At 39.7% G+C, this 20,499-nt stretch overlaps 1 protein-coding gene across 1 annotated transcript in view; it reads right to left on the bottom strand.

Moving 5' to 3' along the window:
* KITLG (KIT ligand) overlaps positions 1–13,859 on the bottom strand; it is a gene marked incomplete at its 5' end in the record, with an annotated part of 48,790 nt that extends 34,931 nt beyond the window's left edge. Inside the window, one exon of the mRNA XM_080363898.1 lies at positions 13,845–13,859. Within this exon, the coding sequence (XP_080220024.1) occupies positions 13,845–13,859 (15 nt within the window). The remainder of the gene's footprint in view (positions 1–13,844) is intronic.
* Between the last annotated feature and the right edge of the window lie 6,640 nt (positions 13,860–20,499).

The raw sequence follows: 20,499 nt of genomic DNA, 5'->3' as shown, positions 1-20,499 counted from the left end.
TGCATTTTTACAGGATACAAATTCAGAACTAATTTCGCTGACCTGCTCAATATGAGAGATCTCATTACAAAAGGATAATTGCTGAACACAGACTAAAACTAGATGCCAGTACGGCCAAGATTAAGTGTGTTTCATCCACCTACCTAAATTGTATTACATCCTTGCAATTATGAACTTAGATGTGATTAAAGAACCCTATTTGGATCTCTCAGATATGCCGACACCAGTATAAACTTTGACAGCATGGAAGAATGATGTTTTTTCACATCAGTATTGTACTATATATCATGAGACTATTAATTTCCTGACTTTTTATAGCTGCTGTCTACATTGCTGGTCTACAAGAGCACTCAGGATAAGGTGAGAAACCGAGGTTCCATAAATTATGTAGTTTACATCATGATAAAGATCATGGGATTGAGGCCCAGCAGCTTTCCTCAGTCCCTCTGCCATTTTGAAGATATCATGACCAACATCACGCAAATGTAGTACTCTGCAGTCCACCCAGAAAAGCTCTGGCATCACCTGCTAGTAATGCAAATGGTATCAGCAACCTCAATTCCAATATACGCTAGGTGTAGGCAATGTTCCTCAAAAGACAATCAAAAAACTGGTATTCCTAGAGCACATATCTCTTGACTGATTTGCCCCATTCCACAGCAGATATCAGTCTTCAAAGTCAATGTGGACTTCAGGTAACTCCTGGGATAGGTAGGCTTCAGATAACAGTTCAGTTACACCCCCCTCCTTTGATGTTGCAGATAGCTTAGATGTGTAATCGAACTGGATATAACCAAACAGAAATAGCGTAGGAGTAAAGTGGGAGTGAGCAGAATAATCATAGAATCATAGAATCATACAAGTTATGATCATCAAGTCCAACCATAAAACTAGTGCTGCCAAGTCCACCACTAAACCATGTTCTTATATGCCACATCTACACATCTTTTTAACACCTCCAGGGACGGTTATTCAACCACTTCCCTGGGCAGCCTGTTCCAATGCTTGACAACCCTTTCCATGAAGAATTTTTTCTTAATATCCAGTACAAACCTTCCCTGGTACAACTTGAGGGCATTTCCTCTCGTCCCATCTTTTGCTACTTGGGAGAAGAGACCAACACCCTGCATGTTACAAACTCCTTTCAGGTAGCTGCAGAGAGCAATAAGGTCTCCCCTCAGCCTCCTTTTCTCCAGGCTAAACGGTTCCAGTTCCTTCAGCCACTCCTCATAAGGCTTGTGCTCCAGACCCCTCACCAGCTTCATCACTTTTCTCTGAATTTTCTCCAGCACCTCAATGTCTTTCTTGTGAGGGGCCCAAAACGAAACACAGTATTTGAGGTGAATCTTGGGAAATTGTTCTTCGCTGCTCTAATGGTTAAAAGCCTTCTTGCACTGTCCAGTTTAAGTGTACTGATAGCAGTTTATATCAATGTGTTCTCATGGCAACACTGCTCCTTTGCTTATGTAGTTATACTCCCATCTTTCCAGTTTGTTCTCTTGATGTATTTATGGAGGTCAAGCCTACAATCCAAATCTTCTTTATGCCTAATTAAAAAGCCCATCTGACTTCCAGTGCCACACAGAAGCAACATAAAAACTCAAAACCCCATGGAAAATAAAGCAAGCATTCCCTTTCTCTTACCTCCTCTCAGATTAGAAACTGTATTTATTCACTTTCTATGGTACCTTAGTTTCACAGGCTCTTCTCTTCAGCAAATGTAAATAGAGGATTACCCTGCCTCTTACTGAGCCTTGTTGCAGCTATTACAATGGATGTGTTATCCAGCCAGGTGGTTGCTTCTGAAGAGGAGCAAACAACTTAAAATCAAAGTCATACAACTTTTAAATAGAATTGTTCTTCATTAGTCAGAGCAGTTTATCCCATTGATAAATAATAGCTGACATAAAACGTATTCTCAATTTACTCACATAAAAGCTGTCTTATCTGGATATATTCCAGAAAACAGCATCTGCATCAACTTAAAAAGGCTTGGAACAGGAAATTCAGATGCACCAGAACTGAGAAGTTTTCACACAGGATGAAAACTTGACACCAAAAAGCCAGGAAATACAGGAGTTTTTGTTTGTTTGTTTTTGTTTGTTTGTTTGTTTGTTTGTTTTGGTGTGTGTTTTTTTTTGCCAAGTCTTTTTGGTCAAAGTTTTCAACACTAACTACAGCATTGATGAAAGAAGGTCATTCTGCTTTTCAGCTGCTTTTCATCTTGGATCTTTTGGGAAATACTTAAAGGATGTTTTAGGTTTTCTTCCATCATCAGTAGTGACACCTCAAATTTTGAATATAAGTAATAAAACCTGTTACTTGTTCTTTCAGAATTCAGAAGATTCTTTAATAAGCACTATTCCAAACATATGTAATTACCTTGGAGCACGTAACAGGGGTGAAAAATATCCTTCACATAGAGCTCTACTGCAGGATGAAAAAGTGTCATCAGTGCAGAGCTCAGCTGCAAATATGGGGCCAAGTCATGGTCTTCCATAATGAAACTTGAGTTTCTGGCCCTTTGGTCTATTTTTACGTAACAGAGAAATTTGGAATATTGGACATAATGCCTATAAATTATATGCCTGTACACCCATTAATAACTCAGAAATGTGGCTTTACAAATGTAACACAAGCATGTTTTACAAGCATATTATGTACAAAACACTAAGTCAATAGAAGACCTAGTATGTGCCATAAGTGAATATGCGGAGGAAAATTCAACATAACACTGTTCAGTTTGCTAGAAACAGTGTAAGTCTTAAAACAAATACATAAAACTTTACACACTATGTTCTATCTTCAACAAAACATGTTGTTAGGCAATGAAGGCGGCTTCTGGTCCCATAAACAGCCAATACAGACATTTTAATAATAATCTGTAGTCAACTTTTACAAAAACTGCAGGAAGTTTTGAGAAGAGAATTTGTCAGAGGAAAAGATTAAAAAAAAAAAACAACCAAGCCATTTAAAAGAAGAAAAAAAAAAAAAAAAGAAAGAAAAATGAAACCTGCATAGGTCGAGAGAGGTTCTCCTTCCTCTCTACTCTGCCCTGGTGAGACCACACCTGGAATACTGTGTCCAGTTCTGGGCTCCTCAGTTCCAGAAGGACAGAGAACTGCTGGAGAGAGTCCAGCACAGGGCAACCAAGATGATTAAGGGAGTGGAGCACCTCCCTTATGAGGAAAGACTGAGGGAGCTGGGGCTCTTTAGCTTGGAGGAGATTGAGAGGTGACCTTATTAATGTTTACAAATATACAAAGGGTGAGTGTCACGAGGATGGAGCCAGGCTCTTCTCGCTGACAACCAACAGTAGGACAAGGGGTAATGGGTTTAAGCTAGAACATAAGAGGTTCCACTTAAATTTGAGAAGAAACTTCTTCTCAGTGAGGGTAACAGAGCACTGGAACAGGCTGCCCAGGGAGATTGTGGAGTCTCCTACTCTGGAGACATTCAAAACCCACCTGGACACACTCCTGTGTAGCCTCATCTAGGTGTTCCTGCTCCGGCAGGGGGATTGGACTAGATGATTTTTCAAGGTCCCTTCCAATCCCTAACATTCTGTGATTCTATGATTCTATGATCTCCTGGTCATGTCCTAGCTTTGGTGCCAAGTTTTCATCTTCCTTTATCAGGAGATGCACGAAAAACCCTGAGGACTTTGAACATGTTTAACTGATTCATCCCAATAAAAATACTGCTGTTCTTTGTTCATTTACATGGCGTTTCTTGATACAATAGTGAGCTAACCAGAAAGTCTCTTGCAATATTTCCCTGGGAAATGTGTAAGTTTAAACCTTACCATTCAAAAACTTTGAGCATATGACTGCACATTTGTCAATAATGAAACAAAGTTTCAATGAGCCCATCAGAAACAACATGGCCAGGCTTACATTCTCCCTGTACCTATTTCAAACCACTCATTTGCAAGATCTCAGTAGGTTGTTCAGAATGCTGTACTTCTTCTTATCACTACCTGACAAGCTAAGCTGCACATGTTAGTAGTGCACCAAGAAATGTGAGAAACATGCTGTTTTATCTCAGCTCTTTCCAAATAACACAGAGTAAAACAAAACCAGATTTAAATCATTTTCTGACTGGAAAAAAAAAAAAAACCAAAACAAAACAACCTTTTTAAATTCCAGATCCTGATTTCAACTCTGTTCTCTCATATGTATTCATGAAGTCTACCCAGTAAATAATTTTACCTTCAAAAAATGCTCTAAGCTCAGCATTTAATTTCCTGCATTATTTGAATCAGACGCTTTCCTATACATTCTCAGAACCAAACTGAACAATTTAGCTTTAAGGTAATGGTCTGTGAAAGAACAACACAATCTTTCATTTACATTGTTATTGAAATATAAATGAATTAAGAACAAATCAGTATTTTTTGTGACAATAATATTTATCCAAAGGGATATACTAATGGATGAGATTAATCTCAAACGCCTTGAAGTTAAAGCTTGTGAGACTGCAAACAAATCAGGTAACTGGCACATCAAATTAGAAACTAATCTTCAAAACATTTAAGTATGCTTGCAAGGCAACTTAAGCACTGGGCAGGCAATAAGCCATTTACCTCAGCAAGCTGGAATTACAAATACATTATGCCTTGTCCGAAAGTAATTAAGTTGGCATATTAGTAGGAACAAATCAGCAACATTTTCTTAAGTTTTTAATCTAAATTGAAAAATTTTCATATATCATAAATAACTAAGAGATATTATTATTCCAACTGCACATTTTTTTACCACAGAAAATGAACATCAGTTCCTTTTTCAAGATTTACTAAAACACATTGTTCCACCGTTAATTTTAAAAGTTTTTTCTGAAATTATTTTCATGTGACATACACATTATTTATTTTTTTTTTTAGATAAGGCAAATTACCAGAGTGGCCATTTTAGGAATTTGAAGCAATGTATGAAGTTGTTTCAGGACAACGTAAGTTGAAGATAGCAAAAATGGATGGGCATGATCAACATGTTTCCTACAACATAAAAAGCCAGTGACTGCATTACTGCATCAGAAACTCAAGGTTACTTTGAATTCCTGTGCACCCCTAAAAGAGGAGGACATACTTTTAAGTGCCTTTTCTTGTTGGTACTGAAATACTGTAAAGAGCTTCTTTGAGGGATGGTCCATGAGAACTCCACTGTCTTTCAATGGCTGGGGTTATGCAACGTGTCAGCATTGCATAAAATGTTACGAGTTCTAACCATTCATACTCACATGATAAAATAAAGATCTTTCAGTATGTCTCAGCTGTCATTACTTTCATTTGTAATTGGAGTTCAGCTACAATTTATTTCAAAGGATTTTCCTTTTTTCAAAACTAAAAGCTGAATTGTTACAGATGGTAATTTTGGCAGATGGTTGTATATGAAACTGAGTTTATAATTAGGCCAAATCTGACTTGTGCAATTAAGGGAATGAAGATTTGGAAAATAAGAGGTGTCAGATCGGTACATGATCAGTCTGGTAGCCACAGAAAACTGAAGAAGCCTGATAATTCACACTTACAGAATATATTGCCTATTTGAAAATTTCTCCCTAATTGCATGAATTAGAAGATAAGCAACCTTTCATGCTCAGAGCACAAACTAAAGTAACCAGGGCTTTTTACTTACTTAAGTGTATAATCCTTTCTTTCTTCAGTCGAGGTTAATGAGATGGTCTAAGCAACCTAACAGCTCCCTGCTGCTAAGAGAGGCTCTCAGCATCTTCTTCTCTGCAGCTTCCCTGCTCTGACATTCACCCGACCCCTCTGCAAGTCAGTAAATTCACAGCCAGTGATGAGCCAATTCAGCTCAGAGACAGAAAACTAATCCCCGAGGAATGAGTGGAGGAGGAGAAGAGACATGCAAGAATGAGAAGACTAGAACTACCACTTTTGGTGGAAGTGACCTCTTGGGCTCACTTTGACATTTATCAAGCTCCATTTCAAGCCGTATTATATCTAGTGTCAAAAGCTTTCCAGACTGCTAATTGCGTGTGAAGGTAGCATTGCCTGTTTTAGCATCTTCTGACTTTCAGTTGTGTTAAATATTTATTTTCTTATGTACCAAGAAAAAATGAGCAATGTCCAGTAATCTTTCTCACTACTACTTCTTATGTACCACTATACAGATCTCTCAGTAGTTTCTTGCCCTCAACTTTCAGTCCCCTTTCATATGCATTATTTCCGTATAATGCTTTTCCCTATTTTACGATCACCATTTCTGTTATATTCTTTTTTTTCTGATGGGGCAAGCAGTACTACTTTTCAAGATAGCTGACTATCACCATCATAAAAGCTTTCTCCTTTTACACTTTTCTTCCTGCTCCTACTGCATCTCAATATGTTGGTTGATTTGTTCTAGCACAGGTAAAATATAGGGATTTTTCACCCATTTTTCCTGTCCAAGTATTGCTACAAGAATATTAAAAAAGAGCTTGTAAAAAGTTTGTACAAACTCATGAAAACTGTTCTTATTAATGTAGTTACAATTAGTTCAAAACATTCCTTCCAAAATGCAGCCCCCTTGCACTTCAGCACAACAAACTCCACTTGCCATCATGCCATCTGTTCTTTTATCTTCTCTAAACCTTTACAAAGTTCCTCGGAATCTCTTTTAGTTTCAATTAACCTGAGTAATTTATGTAGCTTGCACATGTTGTCATCAATCTGTGAACCCTCTTACCAGATTGAACTATGTGAGGTTGCTGACAATTAGGGAATGTTACCTCTTAGGTTTTTGCCATGTTACAATTTAATGGCTTACTGCGTTCTGTCCCTAAATCATGTTTTCCTCAAACTGTTATGATAAGGGAGATACAATATAGGGCTACTCATTTTTTTTTTTTTCATTTTTTTTTTTTTCTTTTAAAGCTAATTAAGTAATTTCAACACTTTGTCTTTATTCACTCATTTTGAAGCACAAAGAATTTTAGTACATTGAAAGCATTTGTGTTGCAGGAGCTGGGCTTTTCTACTCCTTTCATTCAACTCTATTAATGCAATGTTCCCACCTTCCTTCCACTGACTGGTTTAAATACAGCAAGATCTGCTGACAACACAACAATAGAGGCAAGCTGTTAAGAAAAATTCTTTTTTAAACTCTGGGCATATTCCTTAACTCTAAAGACAAGAATTAGGAGTTAATGAGTGGAGAGTTACTATATATTTAAGAAAATGAAGGGAACACCATGATCAGCTATTTTTACCAAGTTATGAACACCTTGCCTTACCTGTAAAATTAACCTGAGTCGTAATTTATATCTTGCCCCAAACTTTAAACCTGTCCACACAAACTGTAATTCTAATGTCCTGGTGGTTTGTGGATGGCATTAGTTATTTTTTATTTTATTTTTTATTATTATTATTTTTTTGTTTGTTTGGGATTTGTAGACGCTAGTGACTACAAACTCCACCAATGTGTTCCTAGCACTTGAGTGTTACCCCCAATTCCCCTGTGTTTCCAGGAAGAACAGGCACATTCCCCTGATCTACGTCAACGTGCAAGTGCCCTCTGCTTAGAACAAAGAGACACAGCTAACTCCATTGTCACAGAATTGTGACCACAGAACTAACACAAAAGTCATTCAAATGCTGCCTCAACGTTTTCGCTTGAGTTGTGGTAACTAGAGAGAACTGTAAATATCTAAACTTAAACCTGAAGCTCCACTTGTGGCTTTCCTTAAAAACTGCAGAAATCGTGGGGTAAACATACTGAAAGAAGATGTGGAGTCAGACAGTTTGCAGCTCAGCATGACTATGGAGATGCAGACACAACTGGAAGAAAAATAATCTGAGGAAAAAAGCTCCCCAAATCTCTACTATTTTTCAGAAATATAAGTGCCTATTAAATAGAGATGCCTATACAATATAATTCCAAAGACACCAATAACACAATGCTTCAAATTCAGTTAATAACTGATAAGAAGTATTTGGTATACTCACAACATTTACAACAATGAGACAGAATGCAACCCTTTGGAAAAACAACTACTTTACCTGTATTTTACTGATGATTTTCACAGAAGCTACTTATAAAAAATGCAGTTGTATATTGTGTGCAGAGCATTTGCTTCCTATAGAGCTTTATATATGGTCAAAAATATCAATGTGGATTACGAAGAACCACAGTTGTCAATAGTCAAACTACTCTTATGATATATGTTCAACAGCATCCTTGTTATAGATGTGCTGATAGAGAAACTCATGCAACTATTGACAAAATATAATATGATTTGTTATGTGATTTACACACGTAATTATCACAAGTTTCCTAGGACTGCTCTTCTTAAAGAAGACACATTAAGCTGCTCGGCCTATCACAATATTTCTTTGGCTTCCATAATTAATCTTACAGAAAATATATCCCAGATTAGTGCAAAGCTCCTCAGACTATGTACTTTTCAATGTTTACACTCTGAAACTCCTGTAAGACTATTTAGGTATTTTCATAAGTGACACAGTTTCTTAGCAAGTTTACTTAAGTGATACTTGTCAACTTGTGCAGGAAAAAAAATTCTCCCCAGTTTTGTAGGAATTGTGCCATTTACTCTGAAATAAGTAATGGAGTGCATATGTTAAGAAAAAAATCCATCACAGTGAATAAAGCCAAAAAGCACATTATAGTTTGACAATTAGCACTTTAAACAGCTACAAATTCAACAGTAATTGAAACAATGTTATTGAATGCAAAGCAAAAGAGGCTTGTTGCAATAGAAAGAAACCAGTGGGCTAAATTCAGATTAACTTCATATATGCATCAGGCTGTTTGCAATGTCCCACTGTTAGTGGGAAATGACCAAAAGTACTGGCAAATGTCTAGTTGATCACTAAAACCTGTGTGTGAGAACAAATTCTTAAAATGTGCTGAGGAGAAACAGAAGAAAGACAGGAAATCCACTCCAGCTGATTTAAAGAATGTTTTAGGCCAGATTTTTTTAAAGGCCAAATGAAAACACTGAATTGGATATTTCTAATACGGGTATGTGACAAAGCTGAGATATGGGAGAAATTAGTAATAACTTCTAAAAGGATTTGCTTTGGTGTCAATAAATACATGAGCTTTTTTTTAAAATAAAAAAAAAAAAAAACAAGAAAGGATTTTCTTAATATATTAAGAAAATAATTTATAATAATTTAATAATAACATATAAATATATAAATAATTTATTTATAATAATTTATAATAGTTTAAAATATATTAAGAAAATTGCTGATGTTCCAGAGAAAAAGGTATTGTTGCTTCTAGAAATGGCAGACCAGTATTTCAGAGGACTCTTCATATTAATAGCTTATGAGTGCAATCATATAAATAAACAATGTATTCCACAGAACAGTGGATTCATCCTAATTCTGAGCTGCTTTGTTTTTATAGACAAGATGAAATACACTAAAACCAGTTTATTCAGATGATTAATATTTGAAGTGGGCCTCAAAAAGATGCACAGACTACTATAAAACCATATAGAACATTCGCCAGAGATGAAATCTACACTGTGCAAAAGGAAACAGGATGGTGACAGAGACACCTTCAGTATTTTGGCTACCAGAAGTACTGAAGTTGTATTGTCAGAGGTGAGGATGCTGATTTAAACACAGCAGAGGCCAGAGAAAGTGCACAAATAAATGAGGGTAGCACTGTGAGTTTACTCTCTCAATAGGGAGAGGAGAGAGAAACTTGAAGAATGAACGATCATTTTACAATGTGGGCTTGAGATGGGATGATAGGGGGAAAAAAAAAAAACAAAAACAAACTGAAATTTTGGTCACTGACATGGGGGGAGCAAAATCTTCCAACATCCATAGCAGAAGAAAATTGACGGGGAATTATGAACACCACCTTGCTTGGAAATTATATATTTTAAAAAACAGCAAGATTTTCACTGGATTTAGTAGCCTGAAAAGAGGTCTTTCACTGCCCAGCTTTACACTATTAAATGAACAAATACTGAAGAAATTTATCAAAACAGTTTGGAATAGACTATGATTAAAGCCAGGATTTTTAAAGGACATGGATTTAGAGAATGCATGGCAAATCTAGGGCACATTCTTTGCCAGGGATTATAATACAGAAGATCAAAGCATCTTCAGTGACAGTATTTAAACTTATGGTTTATAAATAAGGTTCATACTTCCTTGAAAATAAAGAATGCAATACTCATCAGAACCATTTAAACTGTTGTCAAATACAGCATTGATAGTTTTTGCTATTAGAATAGAAATGCAATCCACACATTGCAGAAGCACAGTAATTTGAAAAATACAGCAATTACAAATATTGGAGATATATTTTTTCCCTCCTTTTTAATATAACCACTAAAAAGCTCTGTTTATTCAGGAACATATTTTTAAATCCAAATGAAAGAGGGTGCCAAGCAGTGTTATACAAGCTTCCTAAATTCATTTGGCTGACTAATGTTCTTATTCCTGCATGCTTCAAAGTAGTCAAAGAAAAACAAATCTCAAGAAGAACTGACATTCAGATCTATATCAGCTTAAAGACATAATGCATAATATTGTCTGCTTGCCATTTAATGCAAAAGACAAATTTTGCTGAGTTCACTTAATAACAAGTAAATGGAGGCTGGAAATTAGAGGGCTGGAAGTCAAGACTTTACAATAAAACATGAGGATCTTTAAATTTCAACCTTCTGAAATTTCTAAGCACTTCTTTTCATTTCATGAATTACTTTGCATATGTGCAGCATATTATTATTTTAAATGTATTGTGACTAACTCCTTACTGCCTTATTTCAGCCAGACCACAAAAGTCAGCACCTTCATATCCTATTCCCATTTTATACACAATTATGAAATTGCCATAAACAGAGAGGATTTTTTTTAATCAATATGAAATCGAGGAAGAAACTTCCCTACACCCTTTAAAACTTCCACATTTACAGGCACAATCCAAAATCATACTGTAAAATAATGAACCTTGCACAACAGTGTATTACTTCAAGTTTTCAGTATGTGTTGTAGACATTAATAGGTTCATACTTTTGTCCAGGAGCAGCTCCTACAAAAAGAGCTGCTGTATGATTTGCAGAATTCATTTTCTGCTCTAAACGGTAATAAATTGTCAGGACATGCACAACTTAGTTTTACAGTTTGACTTATGTTGCCAGAGTAACTTTTTTCCAAAAGCAATTAGAGGTCATGTGTTACTAAACAGACTGAAGAATCCATTCAGCAATGATGTATCATGCCGTAAACATAAAAGGAATACATATATTGGTCTGCTGCTACCAAGCAAGCCAAAGGTAGCAAGGCAAATCTTATATTTTTTCCTCATACTTCCAAATTCCTATAAAATGTATATACCTATCACATATCATCATAAAACGCCTATCAGAAAAGTAATTGAGCATTATTAAGTTCTTCCTCAAAAAATAACTTTACCTGTCACTGAACTCTGAGTTTCACAGTAAACGACAAAACTACACAATGAAAAAAAGTATAGATCCATTTGACAAGAACGGTTTCAGATTATCCTGTACAGGACTCAGATAAACCCTTATGCCGAGGAAGTTCTATTATGCTGTCCTCTGCTTTATTTATTTCATGATAAAGCACTGTGAATTCACACACAGGTTATGCTTCTACTGTAAAGGAAATCCACACCGTTGGCACACATTTCCATGCACGTGTTATTCCAGGCTGAAACTGGACATTCCCAGGACTCAGCTGTGCCCACATTCAATATTTCAAATAGCTTCTTAAGATACTTCTAAAGAAGAGACAGTAGAGTGAACAGGACTACACTTATCCTTGGCCTTAACAGTCAATGAACCGATGTCCCTGGAGCTGATGATAGCAGAACAAACGAGAGGCAGAAGAACAGCTGAAAAAGACACTGGATGCGGGTTTACTGTAACTGAGACGGTTAATGTGATTGTATTGAAGCCAGGTTCACTCAAATGGGGTGGCCATGCTTGGAAACACCAAGCTACACGAACAGATAGGATGGGCAGACTGACATTTTCAGGCTCTGATTTACAGATGCCTGAATCTTTCTGAATGTATGTTCAGAGGCTGACATGATTCACAATCTGTGAATTTGGACTTGTGGCCTGAAATACAGGCACCTCTATATTCCTAGTTCATGTGTCAGCCACCCTCAAGATGGAAAAAAAATAAATGTAGCAGCTCAGTTAATTTGGTTTTAAAGTATAACTTAACTCGGGGGAGTTAAAATCTTAATCTGCATAGACCCAGTTCAGATTTGGAGCAACACTGAAGCTACACTCCAGATTCAGAGTCCAAACTTGAATTTTTCTTTTCTTCCCTCTGGCACAATGCATAATTATTTATACAATGTAGAACAGCTTCAACAAGACAGACTGGATGGTTAGACGACTTCTAGAGACTTAAGTTTCTACCCAAGAAAAGAAGTGAACCTGTGTCTCTCTCACTCCAGTGAGTATGCTCAGGTAAATTCTTAGATTAGCCTTTTTCTGTCTGGATTGAATCAAGGTTGTTCACAAACCCAGAGGTAATCTCATCCGCCTGTGACAGCCCAGACTAAACCTGTAGGCTTTGCAGAACATGAGTCTGAGTTGAAGTGTGCAACCCACCTCTCCCTGGGCCCCAAGGCTTCCAGCACACCCTCCTCTCTCACTTCCCATCTCTGCTGCCCAATGCCAGTGAGATGCCAGTGAAGGTGGAAGAGCACAGAGATACTCATCCTAACTCTTAGAAATTCTTCACTGGAACATTAAAAAATACCATGTGAAAGGCTGTTATAAAGGTGTCCAATTGCACATGGGAGAAAATGCAGCTCTCAAGGCTTGGGCTAAATAGGATCTCAATGGTTATTCCCGAACCTGGTTTTCTCCATCCACTAGGTTTTGCAGCAAAAAAGGAAGAAAAATAAAAATACATAAAACCTGCATGCTTACAAGTGCTCATTAACAGCAGTGAAGGTTTGGGCCTGGCAGGTATCTGAAAGGAGTGTCCACAGCAGACCTGGTTGAGAGATAATCTCAGACTATTAACTAGTGGTCAACTATTGGCCCTGCAGAGGGGGACCCTGCAGTCACCCCCCCTGGCTTGCACCACCTGGTCTCACTTCTAGCATCGCTTCAAGTGGTGATGGAATAGCTGAAGGCTTGGGACTTACACATTGTGTAAAAGAGTGTGCTCCAAGGCACAGCTGCAAAGCAGCTGGTAACACAAGGGCCTTCTTCAAACAATACCTGCAGTGACATCTTAGACCTGATGCTATTTTGGCCTTGCACTCAAACTTTAGTCTGCTCCATACTGCAACAATAACACAAAAAATGTACAAAGCAGAAAATTCCTAATCAGATTTAAAATGGTTATTGCATCCATCTACTTCATATAATTTAAACATTGTTAAAACAGAAACAATAACCAATCATTCGCCCAGTGGTTATTAGATAATAATAGAAAATGAGATGATAATTTATTTCCTACATCATTGTGATCCAAAGTGTTCATTAATTTGAACTCCTAAACTGGCTTTTATTTAGACATACAGTAGAAATAATATCTTCATTAGCGTATCTACTTTCATTGGCCTCAGATATTATGAATGCTACCAGCTTGAATCAAATGAAATACTTAACATTATCTTTGTTCTCTCTGCTAGTAACCGTAGCATATTTTCAACTGTCATTCTCACATTAATAATGTCTGATACTATTTACATTTGTCAATAACTAAAATCATCTGCAAAGAAACCTATACTTTACATACTCCCTGCAGTCAGTTATTTCGGCACTGGTAATATTTACAAACATTGGTATTGCGGGTTTATGCAATGCAAATGTAGGCCAATCAACAAAAATAAAGAGAAGAGCTACCCCTTTCCACTCACCTTTTTCTTGTCCATCTCCTTTTTCCACAAATGCACAGAAAAAAAAAAAAAAAAAAAAAAAGAAACAAACCAAAAAAGCAAGTGGATTTGCAGTGTGATTAAAAGGCTGACTAACCTCAGGTTTGGCTTACCAAAGACCAGGGCAAGAACAAACGCTTTCGTTTTCATCTGTCAGCTCCCACAACACTCAAATGGAATTGCGTAGGGAGATTTTTCCTGCCTTGCTTCAAATAAATGGGTGTTGTGTTTACATACTGCATACTGAGCATTGCCCACCCGAAGCCAAGGGCTGCATCTTGCCAACTCTTAACTTTCGTACAATATGGCGATTACATGAGCCAGCATACCATTAAGCCGCATAACAAAACTTGGAGAATGGCACTGTCAGCTTGCAGAACTGTACCTGAACAACTGACATGCAGTGCACAAAAGGAGAAACCAGATTTCAGTACGACGGCAGAACTGGGTCAGAAGCATACTGGGTTAGCGGCCTCAGTTTAAACTACAAAGCCAAGTGCTGCATATTTCATGGAGGTAAAAACTTACAGGCACTCAATACAAGTAGGCAGAGAAAAAAAAAATAATAAAAAAGATCATGCCTTCAGAATGCTCCCCCACCCTAGAGTCTTCCAGGTCATCTGCTGTTTATTTTCCATATAACACTTTATTCCAGGACATTCATTCCAACTGTGGCACTTGAAAACTGGCCTCTCTAAGCAGAGCCAAAACCAAGGGAAAACACAATGAGACCTTAGTCCACTGCTCAATGTGAATAGCACAACATCTTTCTGGCTCCAGCAAATTCTCTTTTTCTGTCTGATGAGCAGCAGATCTATACCTACTGTGAGCTCCAAATGTCTTCCAGTGTGCTTAGTGTTCATTATTTTTTTGCAGCATGAGCAAGAAACATTGGAGATCAGAGCTCACTATCTCCCCTAAAATAATGACTCTGCAAGCTTGTACCAAGGTATCAGATATCTACTTTGTGTTTTTGATTTTGCTTGTCGATATGAGACTGTAACTGGCAATTTGTGTACTAATTCTTTTTTCAAGTACCATTCTATAATAATTTCTCCAGAGGCTCCCACTTCAGTGACACAAACGTACTACAGACAGGACAACCTAAGAAAGTCCTTTAACTACCAGCAATAATGCACACATTTGGAGGTAAAAAGCTGAGCTGAGATCTAAGACCCTTCTAATACTGCAGTTTCTAATACTGCATCTAACCCACTGCTGAAGATCAAGTGCCTGGACCAAGTATCTGTGATACCTTAACATCAGCAGCCTTCTGAGCTAGTCCCATGGGTGACCCCTCCTTGTGGCATATTTCTTAGTAACTTAATCCTATTTAGACTGCCTTCAAATCAAACAAAGAACAAGCAAATCAGAAATCTGCTACATGCTTTTGCAAGATTGTATCACACTAACACCAAGGCTGTCCAGACATGAGTGATATTTTATTTGTTGTTATATTAGCATGCAAAATGACATAAACTCACTTCTGATAACAGTTTTAATTACTAAGTATATAAGCCTGCAAATCCTCTCATACAAGTAATCCTTCAATAAGATTAATTCATTGAAAAAGGATTTGTATGACTGGACCCTAAATGCTTAATCACATTTTCAAAGCCATTTTACTTAAAAAAATATATCCAGGAGATGTTGGTACATTTAAAATAATGGATTATATATTTATTAAACTGTATAGTTTCAGAAACAATCCTTCTAGGACTGACACTGTTGGAGAACCTGCTCCTACAGCTCTTGTGGTTTCTCAGGTTAAGACTGATTTAAATAAACTGACCAACCTGCTCACTTTGAGTCTCATATTCAGCCCAACACTTCTCTTTCAGCACTTCCATTGCACTGACGTATGACTCAGCTACTCCTTCAGCTGCACTAGTCATATATTATCCCTGTGTAACATTACCTCAAACATCAAAATCCCCAATTTATTTTAAGCATTATCCAGGTATTACTAAGTGTTTTCAAGGCTCAATGATGAAGTTGTTCTCACTCTCTGTACTATGTCTATTGCAGAATATTTTATTTAAGAAATGTAAACTTCTTTCCTGGCTTCCCAATTCTGTTCTTTACACTTTGCCAGTTATCAGACTAGACAAGGGCAAAAGTAGCCACAAGAGAGCATAAAGACAATAATGTACTTTACTGTGCTGGGTGCCTCAATGCACTAAAGTCCTCCTTGTATCCACTTCACTTGCTCTGTCTTTGCACAATGGTCTTCACGGTTTTAATGGAAAGTCCTTCTCAAAGTACCTCCTGCTCTCATCCCCTCGGAATGATTAATGATTTGGTATCAAATTTGTTTGCTAATCCTTAAAATGAAGGAAACAATCCTTTGGAGAGCTAGGAGTCTGTCACTATCTCCAAAAAGCAGGAAGCGTAACTGCTTGAAGGCTGACAGATGCTTCAACACCATGACAAGAAGCTGTTCCACAGGCTACAGCTCATAAGCTCCTGAGTCAAGCCATATGGTCTTGAATGCCAGGACTGCCTGTCTTCCCCAGTTTATTGGGAGAGAGGGATTATTCCTGCTTTGCTCTGAATTTGCAGAACTGTTCTGTTGCTTTTAGAAGTTTACAGTTTGTATGAAATAAAATTCTTGACCACTTGCACTCATAAATCCTCATTTGTTTGCTGAACAGTTTTTTATCCTCTGAAGAAACAGCCCTACATATATGATTCCATTGGCTAGTATAACGTCTTGTGACCTCATTGCTATCCACTCTGATATCAAATGAATGCATACAGCTAAGCTCATATAAATACAGCTCTTACACTTTAACAGACCCTTCCCAACTAATAATCTATTCAGCATATTTGACCAAGTTTGTACAGAAGGTCTAAAACAACAGCTTTGAGGTACAAAGCATCTTTAGTCATCTAAAGAGAATAACAGCAATGGATACATGCTATTAGAATTAAGAACTGATCATTTAAGATAATACCTCACTGTACTTCAGCATCTCAAAAATTTTCTCCAAGTTATAACTCCTTAAGCATGGGTACATCATCCAGTACTTTGGTCAGATGAGATTTAAATATTTCAAAAAGTGAATATTTCTAATTCCTGACATCTCTTGAAAAACTACTTAACTGCCCAAAAGGCTTCAGTAAGGTCTTTCCCTTCTTCTGATAATATATTTTATGTCTTTTCCAAGACCATATGCTGAGGTGTCTTCAGGCTACTGGTGTGTGGACGACACAGCAATTTCCAAGAAGATGAACGCAATAAGAATCTTGCTTCTAATCAGGCAACATAGATGAAGGCAAAAGCCCCCAGTGCAGGATCAGTGGTGTGTGTCCATGCACTGTTCTTTCTCAGAGCTCAGTCTCGGCATTGAGTCGCCCCTGGCCTTCACTGAGGTCAGCCAGGATAGAGGGTACCGACACCTTGCAAAGTCGAGCCTTAAACTTTTTCTCTATGGAGTTTCCCTGAGCTGCTTCTTGTTACGAGATAATTTTTCCACTCGTGTCTGTCCCCCATCCTTCCTATTTTTTTTTTTTTTTTTCGTAGAAAATGGGCAGTGCAGCGATTGCAATCTCTACAGAACTTGGAGAAAAAAAGTCAGGGACCCTCTACAGCAGTAGCGGGGTTCTTCACGGCGGGGTGAGGGAGGGCGAGGGGCGGCACGCCGGGGGCTGCCCGCAACACCGACCGGGAGCCGCATGCCGGAGCGGCTTGAATGGAGCCACTGAGCACAGCAGCCGCGGCACTGCTGCCTCCGATTATTTCACGTTTTCGCACTCAGTTCGTTAGTGTAACACAGGCAACTGATTTATTAAGGCAATTATTCCAAGTGCCTTCTGTGATCTCCCACGGCTTAGCCGCTGATCCGGCCGCTTGCTGCAACTTTTCCACGGGCTGCGGGCGCCAAAGGCAAGACCGTGCGGTAATTTTTGTAAAATTTGTCACCTCTCGGGCACCCTGAGAGCTACCGGCCCCCGCGGATACCCCTACGGACGGGGCTTCACACTCCCCGCCCGGCGGCTGCCCCGACCCCAGCAGCCCCCCGATTCACAACGGACCTTCCCCACCGGCGAGCCGCGGTCCAGCCCTGCCCGGCAGGTCGGACCAATCGCCCCCCGCAGCGCCTGGCCGCCCCTCGCCCCCGCAGCCCGGCCTCACTTACTTGTGCCTTCTTCATAAGGAACGGCAGCGCTGCAGTCCAGCCCAGCCGGCCGTGTGCAAACTCCCTTCAGAGGAACTGTAGCTCCAGCATAATGCAGCAGCGGATAGTCCACGCATTGGGGTTGCCCACGGCGAGCCCCGCGCTGCCTCTGTCTGCCCCGCTTGCCCCGCCGCCGCTCTGCGCACCCCGCCGCGCCCCGCTGTGCCCCTCTCCCCGCGGCGTGAGCGCCTGCACTGACTGGAACCACAGGCGGCCCCCGGCCAGGTCTTTTATATCTCAGATCTGCCTCCAGCAGCGGCGGCGGCAGCAGCAGCCCTTGCAAGACACGCCTTTACCCTCCCTTCCTCCCTCCCTCCCTCTTGGAAGACCGGGAGCCCAGGCAGACCCTGCCGGGAGGGGGAAACCCGAGTAAACTTAGGGGAAGTTGGAGGGAGGAACAAGCCGAGCCTGCCCCTCCCCAGCGCAACAGGAAAGCGCGCCCGCCGCGGGGCTGGCGGGGCCGCGGGCTGACCGCCGTGGAGGAGCGGCAGGAGGGGATGCGCAGGGGATGCGGGGTGGGATTAGGAGCTCGGTAACGGCCGCGGCGTTGGGAGGGTGGCAGAGGGCTTGTCCCATCCGATGCCCGAGGGCTCGGCAGCGACCGAGAGAAGCCACCCCAGCAGCCTGACCTCCTCCGCGGTGGGCTCTGACAACTTGCAGGGAAACCTCCTGCCGCCGCCGCGCTCCAGGGCAATTAGGATGCCGGCACTGAGCCAAGCCCTTGGGTTGTGTTCCCCCACCCATGCCGGTGAGAATAGGGGGTCCCTTCCGCCGCCAGGGTGCCGCCTCGGCCCGCGGCGGGGGAGGCAGCGGGCCCGGAGGGCTGGCAGGGCTCCCAGTCAGCGCCCGGTATTTTCAGCGCAGCACCCGTCTGCGGCAGCGGCGCGCACAGCCGGGAAGCGACTCCGGATTTGCGACTTCCATTTCAGTGCTGCTTTTTCCATAATCGGCGAATACAAGTTAGGCAGTGTAATATGCATTGCAACTGGAGCTGCAGAACTCATTTTACCTGCTCCAGCCACAGAAAAGTTGTAGAGCAGTGCCTCCTAATGCTTTGTAAATGTGATCTTGCAGGTCTTTTAACATGCTGTTACAGCTTGCATGTTGTGTAAATACTGTATATGTGTTGGGGGTGGAAAAACGATGCTTGATACCATGTGGAGTCCTGCTGGCAAATCCATCCCAGTAGTAGCGACAGAATTTGAGTCTTCATCAGAGAAGACAGCTGTCAGGTTAACACAGGCTAAGTCTTGAGTGTGCATTAAATGGAAAGCAGAGTGCTTCATGGAACTAGCATTTCTGAGACAGCAGTCTTCGGTGATGATTAAAAAGCATATTAACATGGAATGAAGAAAGAATAGTCTACCCAAGTCAAAGGTCGTTTCCTAAGGGACATTAGATATGCTAAGAGTACACAGTAAGATATTTCATTAGAGAAGTTTGCTTAGTTTTAACGTAGAATTAATGGCAAGCTTTCAAAAGACTACGTTTCTCTAAAGTAAAGATGAGCTGTTAAGGTACAGAAAGATTTTGAACCAATCCCCAACTCAACTATATATTTGGGTTTAAGTATAGGACAGATAAACACCTAATCTCTTGTGACTCTACATCCAATACAGACAACTGGATTGATAATTTCCTTTTACAGCATGACATTGGTGATGAATTCATTACAGGTTGGTGGGTTTTTTTTTGCATTTCTTTATTATTACCTTGCTGGATTACCTTGGAGTTCTTGTGTTATGCTCTGAGCTTTGTCAGGCTGTTTTATATGCATATAGTAACAGTCTCTTCCTCTAAAAGGTTATGATTCAAGCAATAGACAAGCAGTGAAAGGGATGAAGCTGAAACAACAAAAAAATCAAGGACCACACTCACTGAAAGGATATTTTGTATATCACCTAGTGGAGATCAACCCAGGCTGCTTCCACAGTTCACGTGTTTAGCAAATAGGGCCAGATTAAAATATTATGGCATATTTCCTCCTTAGAACAGATGACAGGTTTAGTCTCCTGGGGAGAAGCCCTGGAAAGTGTGAAAGAGCAGTCTGTTGTAGCAGTTACCTACATTATGGAAAACACTTCTGGTCTTTCTCAGTCTTGAGCTCCGTCACAGTCCACTGTTAGTCATGACAGGAAAGCTTTAGTGAATGCCCTGCATCCAGTTACCTTACTGATAATTGTACAGAGATGGTAAGACTTAAGTTTCTTTGCCACCCTGGCATCATACACCTTTTCTATCCATCCCTGATCCGAGTTCTTGAATCTGCCCTTGTGTTTAAACAAGCCCAGCTATAGTCAAATAATGTCCTTTACATCTCTCCCTTTATGCTGGCACTTTGCCAGTGTATTGCTGCTGACGTTGACCTCAGTACAGTTTGGGAAGTCTTTTCTTTGAAATTCAGAGCTTAATACTTATTAATATATTATACTTATTAATATATTATACTTATTAAT

This window comes from Nesoenas mayeri (assembly GCF_963082525.1).
Source record: "Nesoenas mayeri genome assembly, chromosome: 1".
Classification (NCBI taxonomy): Eukaryota; Metazoa; Chordata; class Aves; order Columbiformes; family Columbidae; genus Nesoenas; species Nesoenas mayeri.
The sequence above is the reverse complement of the archived record's forward strand: the minus strand, read 5'-3'. Positions and strand labels throughout refer to the sequence as shown.